This window comes from Rhizophagus irregularis, chromosome 5 (genome assembly GCF_026210795.1).
Source record: "Rhizophagus irregularis chromosome 5, complete sequence".
Lineage (NCBI taxonomy): Eukaryota > Fungi > Glomeromycota > Glomeromycetes > Glomerales > Glomeraceae > Rhizophagus > Rhizophagus irregularis.
In genome coordinates, this window is record NC_089433.1 from 2,443,847 (window position 1) to 2,461,572 (window position 17,726).

Here is a 17,726-nt window from a genome sequence, read left to right on the forward strand (position 1 = left end):
CTAACCAAAGCATCTATAAATGTTGATTTTGTTCGTCGTCTTCACTAGGTTCAAAAGTGATTGGCAAATAATGTCGCAAGTCCAAAAACGATTGAAATCTTTCCATTTTATTTATACCAAAATCATTTCTTTTATTAGTGATGAACACAAATTGGGGGGATAAAGAGCTATTAAGTGGATTTATACGATGTTTTCTGATACGTTGAACAAAATTTCCTAAATTTGAAAGATCGCTCAAAGAAAGATCAAGTGGTTTCGGGTCATATTCCTAATACAAAGATTTTTCAATTTAATAATCAATATAAATTCAACTCTGGAAAGGCAAGAAAGTGGATAATAGAATTAGGATAATGATTTTACCTCTGTTTTATTATGAATACCATTACCATTAAATGTATATTTAGTCTTTTTTTCCATAGTTATTGGTTTATGATTTTTATGATTCCGTTGATAGTTTGCCGTATCTTCGTCATTTGATGAGAAACCAGAACCTTAAAGAATATCACGATTTTAGTTCGCTTCCAACACTTAATTACAATTAAAAAAAAACAAATACCCGTATACTGCTGCGTGTAACTTTTATTTTCATAGTGTGATGATGATTTCATTGAAGCAGTAGCCATGATAATTAATTGTTAAAGCAAAATTAAACGTGAAGAAGAAAAAGCGAAAGAAAAAGGTTTATTTATCAAAAGAAAAAAAAATATATTTTTCTTTAACAATTGTAAGAAAATAAGCGAAGAAAAAAGGTGTATTTATCAAAAAAAAAAAATTTTTTCGCGTAACGCATTTCAGCATTTCGACGTCGCTATTCTTCCCAAAATGTAAATCGAGACATTTTTTTTTCCCTTAATATAGATAACGAAATCATTTTTTATAATACTATTTAGTGCTTTTAACATCTGAACGAGAACTATTTTTTTATTCTTGTACTAAAAATAAAATTATTATGACATTGTCGTGCATGAAAGAGTCTTTGTTTTTTTCTATCAATCTGATAAAAATTTGCATTAAAGATTATCATTATAGAAAAAATAATGCCGATAAATGACAAGAATTGTCCTCTGTCCTGTTTTTTCAGAGACAAAATTAGCTAAATAACCGAGATATAGGTTTCAGTCATAAAATCTAATTATTCCTGAATTATTGGATTAAGACCAATATTTACCACTCTTCGCCTTTTCGGCGCTTAATCAACCGACAAAAATTTCGCGATCACGTGACAAAATTTGTCGATCATTTCCAAAAATGGTAAGCAGATTTAACGAAAAAATTATTATTATTATTTTTTTTTTGAATAAAACTTACTACAGACATTTTCTAATTTTAAAATTAATACACTATATCTAAATTTGCTTGCTCTGCAAGTTTACTTAGGCAATAAAGGTAGGTTTTGAATACAGATTTTTGTAAAATTAATTATTTACATAAAAAGTCAAAATTTATATTTAAAATGTATTTTTCTCATCTAGGTAAATTTGTAGAGCGTTCAAAAATACACATACCATGTAAGTTTAAAAAATGTGTGGTATTTATATTGTGTTTTATTCTTATTTTTTATTTTTTTGTTAAATCTACTTGCCATTTTTGGAAATGATCAACAAAATCAGTTATGTGATCGCAAAATTTTTGTCAGTGCCACTGGGGTAGTTCCTTTAATCAATGCTGTTGCGCCACAAAATTTGGGAGTTAAGACCACAAAGACCAAAATCTGAGTGATCATTTATTTATTGTTATGTGTTTTGACAATAATAAACACAAATAAGGGTGAGAAAATGATCTTTCATTACACAATTTAAAGTTCCTTTGTAACTTACTTTTTTGTATATTAATTTGTAAATCTTTTTAAGTTACACAATTAGTACATTTTTTCTTATTAGTTTAAGTTTAAGAAAGGTGAAAATATTACATTAAATGAATTAAGAAACAGTAAATCAAATGAAAAAAAAATTATTGTTCACTGAAATCTTTATTGACACAATTAGTGTGATGTTCTGGAATACAATCTAATTTTCCGTTCTGAATTACTTTTTGTAAATGCATTTGCAACAACAAACTATTTTTATTCAAGAAATTTCTGTCAAAATAAAAATTATTTTGCAAAGCGGAAATTAAAATAAAGGTGAGAAAATATTACATTAAATGAATCAAGAAATGGTAAAATCAAATTAAAAAAGAATATATCAGTTGTCGTGATCTTTAATTACGCAAGTAGTGCATCATTCTTTAGAATTTGATTTTATCAATCTGAAATTAAGTTTAAAGAAGAGGTTGAGAAAGTATAATGAATCAAAAAAAGTAAGTTTAAGAAAGTAAATAAATCAAGAAATGGTAAAATCAAATGAAAAAAAATATTATTGTTCGTTGAAAACTATGTAAGTCTTTTATTGACACAGTTTGTTTTGTATGACATTCTGGAGTATAAGTTAATTTCTGTTTGTAAACCTTCTCAATATGGTTTGATAACAAAATTCTTTGTTTTTAAATCATGAAAAAATGATGAAAGTAAGTTTGATGATTTTTTCTTATTAAAGTTATATTTACTTATAAATAATTTGATTCAATATATTTTAGTTGTAAAATATAAATACAAAAAAAATTTTTGTTTTTAAAAGAATTTTACCAGATTTATGATGTTAGACAAAAATATTCGTGTGGTCGTTACTATAGGATTTTTTTTTGTTTTTTTTTTTGTTTATTATTAATTTTTGTAATAACAATGATATTTATTTTGGATTTTTTTTTAAAAAAAATTTTAATAGATTTTGGGACAACTTATTCTGTAAATTATTAATGTTATTTACAAAATTTAAAGTGTTTAAATAAATGGTAATTTTTTATTAATATATAAACAGTGAAATTCAATAATCCGGATCTATCAGTTTCACTAAAAATATTCAGTTTATCAGGATATCCGGTATAGCAAATATATTAAAAATCTATTATACTAAATTTTTTTAAAAAATTCATGCTAATAAAATTAATATACATTATATTTTAATTTTTTATCTTAGTTTTAAGTTATAGAAATCATGAAAATGAATATAAAATATTTTAATTGAATATATAAGTAATATATAACTTTGGCTGGAATTAAGATTTTTATAATTCTGGCCAAAATTAAGATTTACCGCATCACGTTACTTAAATTTTATTGGTTAATGATCACGTGATCCAGTTTATTAAACCATTTTTACTATAGCTGGTTAAAAAATTGATCTATTTTATCAAATATCAAACTTTTACTAATAAACTCCAGTATATCAAAACTATTTTAATATACATGATTTGGTTCCAGCAAAAAAGTCTGGTTTAAGTCCAAATCTGGTTTATTAAAGATCCGGTTTATCGAATTTCACTGTGTATATATATAGGGATTTGCTTATACTCATAAATCAAATCCAAGTGAAATAACGGCACATAATGAGAACCCCAGAAAATGCTTATATATGTAAGGTACCAAGGTACTTAGCCAATATAGAAAAATTTTATGATGTAAGAATTTTATAATGCTTAATTTTGAGAAAATTTTATACTATATAAGATAATTAAATTGCATATTTTTAGTATTATTTTAAAATATTAAGAGTTTTTAGTTGTTTATTTTTCATATTTATAGAACTTTTTAAAATATTATATATTAAATTTATAATTAATTTTTATTTTATTTTCACTAACGGTAAGTGTTAATTTTGTACAATTTTATATAAATACATAAACAAAAAATTTTTTTTTTCAATGTTTTATTAATTATCTTTCAATAGTATCTTTTTAATTTTATAAATTCAGTGTATTATTTTTAAGTTAAATAAAATTACTGTAAATATGTTTTACTTTAAAATATAATTTCACTACTTACCATTTTGGTTATATCAAATTATCTATTATGCTTAAGTAAGGTTGTTCAGCAAGTTAAATCTACTTGTATTTTAATTTTCATAAGGCTAAATATGATATTTATATAGAAAAGCATATTTTTTATAACAATAATAACTTTTAAATTTTCACTTTTTCGTTTACAACTTCAGAGCATAATTATACCACTTCGGTCAAATAAAATCGACTTTCTAAATTAATTGAAAGTTGTTTAGCAAGGTCAAAACTACTTATCTATTAATTTTCATAAATGCGAGTATAACAATCAGTACGCATGTAACACCCTAATTTTTATTATTATAATCGATATAATAAAAATTGTGGCATAGCTTACTTATTGAATATATAGTATATATATATATATTAAAATCGGTTAAATTAATTTTAATTGGTTAAAATTGATGATTTTTAAATTGTAATTCCGGCCAAAATTTTCTTAATTCTGGCTGAATCCCTAATTCTGGCCTAAATTTAATTAAATTTAGAAAAATACATGTCAAATGTAACATTATATTTAAAAAGCAAAATAAACTTATTGATCATTTCTACAAATTTATTAAAAAAAATTCATTACTCAAACTGAGTTTTCATGTTGGATCTTCATTTGAAATTAATGTTTTTTTTATATTACAAATAAAAAAAAATAAAGTTTCAAAAATCTATACCATTATGTAAAACATCAATAGCTTCACGAATATTAAACGAAAATTAACAAAATTCAATATACAATTAGTTTCGACCTCACTAAACAATTCTCACTTAATACACAAAGGCGATTCTCTTATAACCAAAGTACCTAAATTACGCTCTAAATGTATTAAATGAATAGATAAAATATGAACGTTAATATTTCCATATGTACTAATTAAAAACTTATGAAAATTGAAATACATATGGAATCGACCTCAATGAACAATTATCACTTAATATATGAAGGTGATTATCTTATGATCAAAGTGTCTAAATTACGTTCTGAAGTAACTAATTGTTTGCAAAAAATTGAAATTAATTGTGTTATGAATAACATCAGTAGCTTCATAAATATTGGCTAACATTTCGTATAAATTGAAATTCAAATAGTTTCGACCTCGCTGAACAATATTCACTTAATAAACAAAGGCGATTTACTTATGAACAAAGTGCCTAAATACGCTCTGAAATTACTAAACAGAAAAAATAACAAATTTAAAGTTAGCATTGTTATAAAAATACACACAAACTATTAAATGAAATTTAATGAAAATTGAGTTGCAAGTAGTTTTAATATAGCTGAACAATTTTTACTAAATATATAAAGGTGATATGTTTATGTCAAAATTGCTAAAACTACTACTTTAAAAAAATTTATGTACTTAAGAAATAATATAAAATTTTGATTTTTTAAAGTTTATGCAAAATCTGTCTGAATAACCAATATTTAAAGCTTAGAAAAACATTCTTTTCTCGCAAAATTACATATATTTCTGTTGTTAAAACTACATTTTTCTTCTTACCTTTAAAGGGATCTTAAAAAAAGTGTGTTTTTTAAAATAAACTTCATGTATATGTAAGAAAAAAAAAATTATTAGTAAAATGAAAAACTAATTTAAGAAACTGATAGAGCACATGATAATCTGTTAAATTACTTTATTTGGTATGATGTTGTATATTTTAATTGATGATTAATTGTTAAATGATGTAATTCAATTATAGTTACACACAATTTTATTATTATAAAATTGATCTACATGTTACATGTGCGGTGACTGATAATACTTATGGAGAAAAGTGCATTTTTCATAACGGTACTAACTTTTGAATTTTTTATTTCTCCGTTTACAACTTCAGAGCGTAATTATACCCCTTGAAAATTGTTCAGCAAGGTCGAAATTACCTACATATTAATTTTTATAGGTGTAAGTATAATATTTATAGAGAAATTTACATTTTTTGTAATCATATGGGCTGATTTGTCTACTCTGCATTAAAAAGAGTTATTGATTGATTTTCACAATTTTTGTTACTTAAAATTGTTTTGTAATACCAAAAAATCATCTGATTGATGATCACTTAACTAAATAATAAGTTGAACAAAAATTTACATTTGCTAAACTTAAATTATTAAAATAAAAAACCCATTTCTCATATATATGGAATTTTTAACATATATTATTAAAAAGTAAGTATATTTTAATAAAATATAAAGTAAAATAAAAATTTATATAGCTTTAGTAGCTATAAATGTTTATAAAAGTATAATAAAAATATCATATAAAAGATGGTATCATAATAAATATTTTCAAACAATAAAAATAATTATTTTATGTTGGAGTTTATATTACTATCTTTAAACGCAAATATATCAAGATTCACTGATTTGTTTTAAGCCCTTGTTCTGGATTTTATAGGCGAAAAAAGAGCTCGCCGATTGAATCATTAGATCCAGAGATATTTACATTTAAAGTTGAGGTACGAACTTTTTAACATACTTAAATGCAAATATCTTGGGATTCACTGATCCATTTTTTATAAATTTAGGCTCTTTGGAAAGCCTTTGATCTGGTCTATATGAACGAAAAAAGAGCTTGCCAATTGGATCACTGGATCTGGAGATATTTACGTTTTAAGTTGAAATACAAATTTTTAACATACAGTATATAGTAAATGTTAAGAATTATATTAATTTAAAAGAAGGAAATAAAATTTGTGCGCACCCGCGCATGTGCGCATCCCTCCATTTTTGGTAATTTTTATATAGTAAATTTGTCGATCATCAATTATCATGTGACTTTAGTAAAATCCTGATTTTTTTAAATATTCATACTGCAACTCTTACGCACATATTATAGAGCCTTAAAATTTTATTTACTATGCGTATTTTTGCCCATTCTACAACTTTACTTAATGAGCCATGAAGGGTTTAGAATGTCATTTTTGACTTTTATATATAATATATCCATGGGGTGCGTACATGCGTAGGTGCACACAAATTTTAAACCCTTAAAAGAAATATTTACCAAATTATAGTATAATAACATTAAATAAAAATTTTTTAATACTCATTTCCAATTTACTGTATATTATATAGTATTTTGTATAATAAAAATGTAATAAAATTAATATTTTAATTAAAGGTAGACAAATCAGCCCATATGTAGTATTAATTTTGAATTTTTTTTTACTGTTTATTAACTTTATTAATTGAATATTTTTAATCTACTTATATATTATGTTTAGTTTAGCTTCACAATGTATTGATCATATTTAAAATTGGATTTAATAAAATATATTTAATTAATAAATATATCAACAATGATGCTTAGCGATCATAGTAAAAACCTATGCTTAGAGCCACTAATAAAAAATATTTTTGGGACCTTACATATATAAGTATTTTCTAGGATCCTGATAAAGAGAACCAAATGCCAAGAAAATGGAAAGAAGTTCCAAGGACCAAGGCAGAGAGGGTGAGCGAACAGTCAGATACCAGCCAAATGGAAAGTAATTGGAGAAGAAGGTTGAGAAGAAGGTTGAGAAGAGGAAAGAAGAATGTATTTTGCAGAATATTATTCAAAGTATAGAATTCAGCAGTAATGGATAAGCAATCTTCTATTTAAGAATGTTGTTTAAATGAAAGAAAAATTTTAACACAAAAGGATCACATGCTTCTTGATTCAACACCATAAGCAAAGGATCTAAATAGATAACCTAAAGAAGAGGTGAAATGATTACTCCTTGATCAATACCAACATGTACTTGATAAAAAAAAGAATCACCATGATAAGTCAAAATCTTGTTATTTTGCCTAATGAAAAGATTTAAAATAAATTGCACCAAAAGTGCGGGCTAATTTAAGCATATTAAGATCCATAGAATCAAATGCTTTAGAAATATCCTGAGAGACAATCCAAAGTTCCTGATCATCAGAAGAGTCATACTTATGTTAATGGATAATCGCATTAAGCATTTTTATAAGAACATCAGTAGAACCACCAGTAGGGTTGATAAAGTCCTTATTTCAGACCTAAAGACTCAGACCTAGGACTGAGTATGTAACTCTTTAAGTCCGATTTTTTGGACTTATAAGGAGATAGTCTTAAACGAGTCTTAAATGAGTCTTAACCAATAAAAAGGGTTTTTACATTTGGTATATATATTACACGGTATTTTAATTTTTATTGTACAAACTTACACAATGAATTTAGATGATGCGTTCGATTTTGTTGACTTGGAGAGTAATGACATTTTGGATAACATATTACGTACTGAAGGAAGTTCTCAAAAAACTTCACCTCTATGGAATTATGTAGATTGCAAAAGCCCAGCTCACCCAGGAGTACCTGTATGCAAAAGGTGCAATTACATATTTTCTATTAAGTTAAGTAATACTACCATATGATCAATTGATCATCATTTATACAAATAAAACTTTTAGTATATTTTTTTGAGTTTTTTGAGTTTTTTTTTTTATTTTTATAATGTTTTTATATTAATTTTAAGGAAAATGATAGAAAAAAAAGAAGAATTTATAATAAATGATATACGTTAAACTGGTTTAAGAGAGTCTTAGGATCTAGTTCAGAACTGGACTTGGTCAGACACAAGTCCTGGACTAATCATATATGGACTTAGTTTGTAGGATATAAGTCTTAGGACTAAAACTGGACTAGGATCAACTTTACCAACCTAGAGTCAGCAAGGATATTAGAGAGACGATGGTGACAACCTTGACCACACACTTTTAAACAGTTGTATCTGAAGCTGAACCAAAAGAGCATATTTATAAATGGGATGCACAACTAAGAAAAAGGTTTCTAGATTTAGGATTAGAAGATCCTGGTTTTCTTAGTAGTAAAAGGCAATGTGAGTTAAAGTACCATGATTTTCTTCAGTATGACCCTGATTCGGTGAGACCTTTAATTGAACTGGAAAAAGAGGTTGAAAAAATGCATAAAGTACCAGCAATTAAGACACCAGCAACTACTTCCATATCAATTGATAAACTAGCAAACTGGCTAGCAGGACCTGGAGTTAAAAGTAAATCTCTACAGACTAATGCTGAATGGTTTGTCTATATGGAAAATTTGCCTCCCCCTAGGACCTCATTTTCTCATCCAAGAGTTGAAATAGGAAAAGCAGGTTCAGGTCCAGCAACTCAAGAAAAAAGAGGAGAAGTACAATTTATAAAAAGACCACATGTTCACATAGATCACTAAAACATATGACAGTATGGAAATTTCCTAAATATTTATCAACAAATAACAGAAATTCTTGAACGTGAACTTGATGCAAGAGGGCAAATCAAATCAACATTTTTATTTGCGAATTTTTATCATCATTATAGTGTAATTCTATTTTCAATGATTATTGGTATTTTAAAATCTGGCTATAACAGTTTTAGTTATGTATGTCTGGTGTTTAACCAACAGCTTGATAGTATTACCATAGTTTTAACTCTGCTAAAATTTTTGGCAAGTCTCAGGTATACGGGATATCATAGATTATAATGTCTCAGATTCACTCTTGCTCCTTTTTGACAACTTCGTATCCTGTCAGTATTTGAGTAATCTCAGGTTCTGGTGATTTCTTATCATTTTGTGACTTTTTGGCACATTAGGTTTTGCTTGTTTATCAGCTGTAACACGTGCTTTTGATTTTTGTTTATCCTTCCAAAATGTTTCGGGTATCACAGTTTGATCAGCAGAGGCCATTTTCACATAAGTCAGTATTGGAGGCGTATCATCTACTAGATTTTGTGTTTGTAATCCTAATTTTATTGATCCTTATCAAATCATCATCATCATCAAACTCATCCTATTTTGAAAAAAATCTTGTCTCATGTGAGGTAGTTGAGGCAGAGTGCCAGTCCACCTTAGTTGAACTTGAAAAATGTTATACTTATCTAGAGTTAAAGAAAGAGGCACTTGTTATCTAGGATGAACGTATTATTCAACTTGAAGACAGTAGACAAACTCAAAAAACACATTCAAGAAGTATCTGTATGTAAAAAAAGCAAGTGAATGGATCCTTTTAATCCTATCAATGAAATTCTAACCTGTTGGCAAACTGTATCTGATTGTCTTGCTGTAATACAATTATTTTTTGATCAGTATAGGATACCAATTCCACAAGATATAGATTATATCTTTGATGCAGCAACTCGAAACCTTGATGAAATCATTTAAAATGAATTGCAATCCATTGGTGTGGATCAAATAAATCAAAATAATGGGTTACAGAGACTACTTGACAAGTCTTTAGGACATAGACATTGGGAAAATGAGTACTATAGAGATGAGTGGTGTAGGGTCAAGGAGATGTGTAGTGTATGGTCCCCTATATGACAGTTTACACTGGTGATAAATAACACAACATGCAGAGTTCATTTCAGAATATAACCTTATTTTTTACCAAACTATAATACAACACTTAAGTTCGTTTATAGAGGACAGTTTCCTCAAGAACTTATTTGAAAAAAACCCATCGGTAGCTAAGGATAAAGCCCAGTTACTGATAGATAAGTTTGGCAATGCTGCCAACCCTGCAAACTTCACTTTACACTCAAGCTATGAATATACAACTTACCACCCTCTCACTGATATTTTCTATAGCATTATATGTTTCGTCCAGGTCTTAAGAAGAGCTTGATGATGATGAATTAGATTGATTAATCGACAATTTAGAATCATATACACCAAATTCAGTACTTGAAATGCCTCCAATACTGCCTGATGTGGAAATGACTCCTGTTGATCAAACTGTAATACCAGAAGAAAGATAAACAAAAGGCACATGTTACAGATGATAAACAAGTCAAGCACCAATCAACAATGGCGCAAAAACATTAGCCAAAAATTTTCAAAAGGAAAAGAAATCATCTGAACCTGAGGCTACTCAAATACTGACTGGATACAAAGCTGTCAGAGAGGAGCAGGAGCGAATCTGAGACATTATAGTTTACGATATCCTGTATTTAGCAGACTTTTAGAGTCAAGATAGCACTATCCTCATTTGCCCTTTTCCAGTTTAATAAATATTGGATGACAGATTTGGGAGATCTGGGAGGTATACCTGTGAGATGGTTTCCCGCAAGTTGGACTTAAGAGAAAGAAAACAACATGAAAAGTTCCAAGCCAACATTCCAGAGGAAATGACAATGGCTACCTTGTGGACTAACCGTAAACAGTGCTAGCACATTTAAAATAATTCAGACAAGCAAAGGAAGGAGACCACACTCAAGGCCTTAGATATGCCACCAGTTACCTCGCTGTCAGGTAAGGAGTTGAAATGGTGTCAACACTCCATCCCTACATCCCTAACTTGAAGAAAGCACATTTGAAACCAAAGGCTAAAAATACCTCAGACAAGAAGAAATCTGGTAAAGCAGGTAAAGCTCGGTAAGTAATAACAATCCCCAATCCCCAATGAAAGCTTTTAAGAATAATAACCATGACCTATAGGTGCTATCAGAATTATTTTTATGGTTATGGCACATGATATAATGACATAATGAAAAGCTGTAAATTGTAAATGTTGTAGCACCATAACGCCATAATTTATAACGTAAATTTATATCTGTAAGTGTTACTTGTGTAACTTTTTTTTTTATAATAAAAAATTTTTTTTTTCTGACAGACTTTCTGAAAATTTCTGGTAAGTGGTGGAAAGGATTTCTTTAGTATTTATTTGGACCTCTAGAACTTTTTGGTAAGTGAAAAAAAGGTTTTCATTGGTATTTAAGAAATGACAGTAACATCATTTTTTTTTTTAAGAACCATCCTGATGGCTAGTGGTTCAGAATTTTCTGGTAATTATAGGAAGGAATTTCTTAACATATATTATTAAGAAATAAGAAATAACATTGACTTCATCTTTCTTTTTTAGGAATGGTCAGTGGATTTCCTGGACTTTTTGGTAATGGGAGAAGGGTTTTCTTTGACACTTATTTCTAAGAAATGATAGTAACTTCATTTCTTTTTTCTTCTTTTTTAGGAATGATTCTGGCGAACTTTTTGGATTTTCTGGTAAGTGGGAGAGCTTTCTTAGATGTTTATTTTTAAGAAATGATATTAAATTTGTTACTTCTTTCTTTTTTTTTTAGAAACGGTCCTGGCAGATTTTTTAGACTTTCTGGTAAGTGGAAGAGGGTTTTTGTGAATATTTATTTTTAAGGAATGATATTAACTTCATTTTTTTTTACCTTTCTTTTTTTTAGGAACGTTTTTAACAGATTTTCTGGACTTTTAGTAAGTGGGAGGGTTTTCTTTACATTTGTTTATAAGAAGGAGGAAGTTATTTGATATTTATATTCAAGAAATGTCATTAATTAATTTTACTTCTATCATTTATCAAATATTGACAACAAGTAATATTTTATCTTCGTGATAATAGATTATTGATAAATAAAAATTTTACTTTTTTTATTTTAATCAACAGTAAATTGTTAATTTTGTAAAAAAATTTTCGAAAATAAAATATTTTTATGTTACATAAATTTTTACAATAAATAGAGGTAACATGACTTTTGATTTTGATTTCTGATAATCTTTTTTTTAAGAATTAATCCTATTTTTTTTACATAATCTCTGTAGCTGTAAAAATGAGTTCAACAGTTTCAGAAGTCAAAAGAGGTTGTAAAGAATCACATATTTGGAACCATTATATTAAAGAACCATTGGGTAGTGGTCATTATACAGCTAAATGCCATTACTGCACACAAACATGGTCTAGAAGAAGACCAGAAATTTTAAAATCACATTTAGCATTATATTGTAAGGAAGTGCCACTAGCTATTAAATCAGAATATATGGAGATGTTAGCAATTGGATCTACATCTACAAATAGAAAACAAAAATTAGATACAGATTCATCAGCTGAAATTGATGCAGATAAAAAGGATAGAATTAATCAAGCATTAATAGAATCCCATTCTCAACTGTTAATCATCCTTATTTTATAGATTTTGTCTAGAGTCTTTGTTTTGCCTATAATCCTTTTAAAAGATTGTTACTTTCAACAACTATTTTGAATAAAGAAACTGCTTTATAATAATTACTCCAGGTAAAAGGCAATATATTCATACTTTAAAAGATATATCAGTTGATTCTCATACTGGATCTTTTAATGCTACTGAAATTGAAAATATTTTGACTACAATTGGACCAAAAAAATTTGCAGCTGTGGTATTTATATTTTATTAATACGCTGTATGGCACATCATATTGTCAAATTGGATTTTGCAAAAAACACATTTAAAAAATGTCAAACAATTATAACTTTCTAAAAGAAGGTGGTTTAAGAACATCTATAAAAACAAAATGGTCTACTGTATAAGATTTTAAAAATGTAAGTTAATATTAAACATTTAAAATAAAAACTATAATTAATATTTATATCATAATTTAAATTCTTAAAAGGCATCAATATTTATGGAATTAATTAAGATAGCAGTTGCAATTAAGCAAATTTCAAATTATTTGGATTTAGATTTTAACAATTTGAAAGATAGAAAAATAATTATAAATTATAGTGCTTGTAGCGATTAATATTACAATTATTAACTAATGCTAGCAGATGATTGGTAAGGATTTGGCCACGTAGTGGCCAAATCTGTCCAATTAGAATGCAGCATTGGTTAATAATTGTATATTTATCAACGCAAGCACAATAATGATATTATCATGTGATATTATGATGTTTTATTTAAACTTTTATTAAACTCGAATTAAACTCATAAATTAAGCTTTTATCATTTTTTTTCTTTATCCAATTTCATTTCTCTCCTATTAATATTTTAAAGATGCAAGATAACAAAGATAAACGACCTTGTAAGAAATTAAAGGTGAACTTTACTTATAAAAAGCCTACTGATGATGAGCTTCGCAATCTTATTGATAGTAGCCGATGTAAAAATACTGATTATTCAACTTCAAATTGGATACGAGCTTTGGAAAAATTTAGAACAGATGTTAATTATCAAGGATTGATTGAGGAAGTTGATACAAAAGAAGAATTAGAGGATCAGCTTTGTAGATTTGTTCATGCAATGAGAAAAAAAGATGGTTCTGAATATCATGTTTCTTCAGTTAATAGTTGCATGTTTGCAATAAATAGACATTTGAATAATAAGTCTGTCCTTTCAAAACCTATCAACATTATGGATAAAGATCAATATTACAAATTATGGCAGATTTTGAATGGTAAAGTTAAGAGTCTTGTGAGTCAAGGTCGTGGGGAGCGTAACGGTGCTGATGGATTTACTGAAGATGATCTTCTTCAGATTCTTGATCATCCAGCAATGTCTGGCAATGATCCTGCCAGTTTATTATATAGGATCTTTTTTTTTAATGCTATTTTTTTAGGGTTAAAAGGAGGAGAACATTTCAATTTGCAGCTTCAAAATTTTATACGAAGAAAAGACAAATATGGTGGATTTGATATTATCATTTACAAATCAAAAACTAATCAACGCGGTGCCAATAATATTGAATCTCAAGGTGATAAGTTATACATTCCCGAAATACCTAGTATCATTGAAATGTATGAAAATTATTTTACCAAACGTCCAACCCAAGCTGATCCACATTTTTATTTAAAGCCATGCAATATTAGTGAAGGTAAATATTAAAAATTTTTTTTTTTTGACAAATCTAATGTCAAAATTTTTATTATTTTTTATTTCATATTATACAGTTGAATTTAATGGACAATGGTATCATAAGCAACATGTGTCTGAAAAAGAAATTAAATCCTTTATGAAAAAAATTGTTACCTTAACCGGAATTAACGTGGATGATCGCAAAATTAGTAACCATTCAGGTCGGAAAACGCTAGTACAAATATTAAAGCGACGAGGATTTTCAAATTCTGAATGTATGGCAAGTACACGACATAAGTCTGAGCAAATGCTTGCTAGATATGAGCGTCCAGAAACTGAAATTCAACGAAATAATGCTTTTAACCTTGTTGAAGCATTTGGTTTTAATAAAAATAATATTCGATCAGGTAAAAATTTGAAATTTTTAATCATTAATAAATGACCTGCATTCTAATTTTCTTCTATAGAAGAATCAATGGAACAATCAACTTTATCAACAGACAATTTCGTTGTTGCAAAATCATTGCTTAATGGTAATATTCTAAAATTTTATTCTATTTTTTGATAATCAATTTAACAAAATTGAACTTTTTCTAGATAATCGTGAAGTTATTAATTTGGCAAACAGTAATATTAAAGTTACAAGAAGGCCATTAAAAGATTTAAATGAAATTCAAGAAAATAAAAGTCAAAATTTGGAAGAATTAGTTTCGAAATTAACAGCTGATAAAGTTTTTATCAATTCTGTTATTATTTTCAATAATAATCCTAATAGCCATAATTAATAATTATAACACATGTATTGTTTATAGCTTAAATATAGTTTATTGTAATTATTAAACTTACGCATAAAAAACAATTAAATTACAAATCATCAATATCATACAGCGGAGCACGATAATTTCATTTATTAAATAATTTAATAAATGTTGGGTACAATTTGTTATCTTATTACTTTTTTTTTCATCCAAAATATCGAGGTAAACTTAATTATTTTATTGTTTTTATTTTATTTAATATATTCATTTATTTAAATTTATTTAGATAATATAAAAGGGAGTATGGAAAAAACTCTTTCCTGAAAAACATTTTTACAAAAATTTCTGCATAATAATTTTTTTAAAAAATAACCCCTTTATTAAATTTTATTACAAATAATTAAAAATGAATCTATACAAGAGTAGAAAACAGTTTGAACAAATTCTAGAATATGTTTCTGGATATAATGAACTATTCCATTACAACGTAACTGAACTCTTAGGTTCTTTTATACAGGACGGTTTCCTAAAGGACTTATTTAATAAAAATCCATCACAGCCAGTGGATAAAGGCCAGCTGTTGATAAGGAAGTTTGGCGAAGCTGCCAACCCCGAGAACTTCACTTTACAAGCTCAAGTTACAAATATACAACATACCACCCTCTCACTAATATTTTCCATAGTGCTATATGTGTCGTCCAGGTCTTAAAATACTTTTGCGACTAAGTACTACATGATGTTTGGTGACATGGGTGAAATCGCAATAGACGATAGTGTTACAGATGATGGAATATATGAGTCATCTGAAGATGGGCTTGATGAAAATGAAATACATTGAATAATCGATTACAAAAAAGGATTACAAACACCAAATCCAGTAGATGAAACGCCTCCAATACTGCCTGATGTAGAAATGACCCCTGTCGATTAAACTGTGACACCCGAAACTTTCTGAAAGAAAGATAAATAAAAGGCACATGTTACAGATAAGGTTGCTTGTCTAAATCTCTTCAAAATCCTACGATTAGTTTTGTCAAAATTTTACTATAGATTTATTATAGTTTCGGCAGAGTTTCGGCAGTTTCGGCATTTATAATAAGTTTCAGCAGTTTCGCCTTTCTCTAAAGTTTCGCCAGTTTTTTAATATAACTTTAATATAGTTTTGGCAGAATTTCGCTTTTCGGCGAAACGCCATCTTGCCTAAACCCCTAGGTTTCGGCAAGTAACCTTAGTTACAGATGATAAACAAGTTAAGGACCAATCAACAACAGCAAATCCTGGTACAAAAACATTAGCCAAAAATTCCTAAAAGGAAAAGAATTCATCTATACTCAAATACTGACAGGATACGAAGCTATCAGAAATGAGTAAGAGCGAATCTGAGACATAATAGTTTATGATATTCTGTATATCTGGGACCTGCAGAAAATTATAGCAGAGTTAAAATTTTGGAGTAATACTATCAAGTGTTCCGTTAAACGACAAAACAAGTATCAGACTCTTAGAGTCAAGATAGCACTATCCTCATTTGCCCTTTCCCAATTCACTAACTATTGGATGAAGTATACCTGTAAGATGGTTCCCTGCAAGTTGGACTTTACGAGAAAGAAAACAATGTGAAAAGTTTCAAGCCATTATTCATGACATTCTGGAGGATATGACAATAGCTACCTTGTGGGCTGACCGTAAACCATGTGAATTTTTAATGAAAATAATTCAAGCAAGAGAAAACTGGTTGCATATTTTAAGAATTGGGAGACTACACTCAAGGCCTTAGATAAACTGCCAGTTACCTCACAAGTTGAAATGGTGTTGACACTCTATTCCTAACTTGAAGAAGAAAGCACAAATCAAACCGAAGATTAAAAATACCCTGAACAAGAAGAAATCTGGTAAAACAGGTAATGATATGGTAAGTAATCAGAGGATAAACAACAATCCTCGACCAAAGCTTCTAAAAATAATAATGAATTGAAGAACCTGACCATTCAGAAGAAGGCAAAGAAATCCCCAAAGAATGGTGGAAGTGGTATTAAAGATAACAAGGAGGTTTTAGCAGAAATTTTGTCTTTATTACGGAAACTAGTGTAGGGTCATAGTGTACCTGATAGTTTAGATTATTTTTTTAAGCAGAATTATTTTATTATTTTACTTCTACTCTAGCTTTAGAGGGGTTTATCCCAGTTGATTCCCTTTTTTTTTATTACCCAGTGCGTATCAGCAAACCTACATGGTGGAATTTCATCTAGGGTGCTCCACTCTTTAACGGAGGGCAAGGTTTTGTACAAATTTGTACAAATTTGCTTACCACAGTACTCACAATTGTGTAGATTCTTTTCAATGTGTTGGTTTCTTCTTTTGTGCACTCATCATTGGTTCCCCGGACAATTATAATTAAGGTCATATCTTCTATGCTAAAAATTTACCCTTGTCATCCTGAACTTACTTTTAAAGCTATAGATACAAAACTTTGTAATAATAATTGCCCTCCTATTATCTATAATTTTGTTACTTAA

General features: G+C 28.0%; 3 protein-coding genes across 3 annotated transcripts; 2 read left to right on the plus strand and 1 right to left on the minus strand.

Moving 5' to 3' along the window:
- Nucleotides 1–13: 13 nt before the first annotated feature.
- Nucleotides 14–623, minus strand: OCT59_025062 (uncharacterized protein; the record flags this gene model as incomplete). The annotated part of the gene is made up of 3 exons (XM_066135932.1): nt 14–268; nt 361–491; nt 557–623. 3 exons carry the CDS (start codon nt 621–623, stop codon nt 14–16), a joined length of 453 nt encoding a protein of 150 aa, XP_065991839.1.
- An 8,178-nt stretch (nt 624–8,801) lies between these two features.
- OCT59_025063 (uncharacterized protein) lies at nt 8,802–9,071 on the plus strand (the record flags this gene model as incomplete). Its single annotated transcript, XM_066135937.1, has 1 exon — nt 8,802–9,071. One exon carries the CDS (start codon nt 8,802–8,804, stop codon nt 9,069–9,071), a length of 270 nt encoding a protein of 89 aa, XP_065991840.1.
- A 3,383-nt stretch (nt 9,072–12,454) lies between these two features.
- OCT59_025064 (uncharacterized protein) lies at nt 12,455–13,400 on the plus strand (the record flags this gene model as incomplete). The annotated part of the gene is made up of 3 exons (XM_066135942.1): nt 12,455–12,792; nt 12,890–13,037; nt 13,272–13,400. 3 exons carry the CDS (start codon nt 12,455–12,457, stop codon nt 13,398–13,400), a joined length of 615 nt encoding a protein of 204 aa, XP_065991841.1.
- Nucleotides 13,401–17,726: the final 4,326 nt, after the last annotated feature.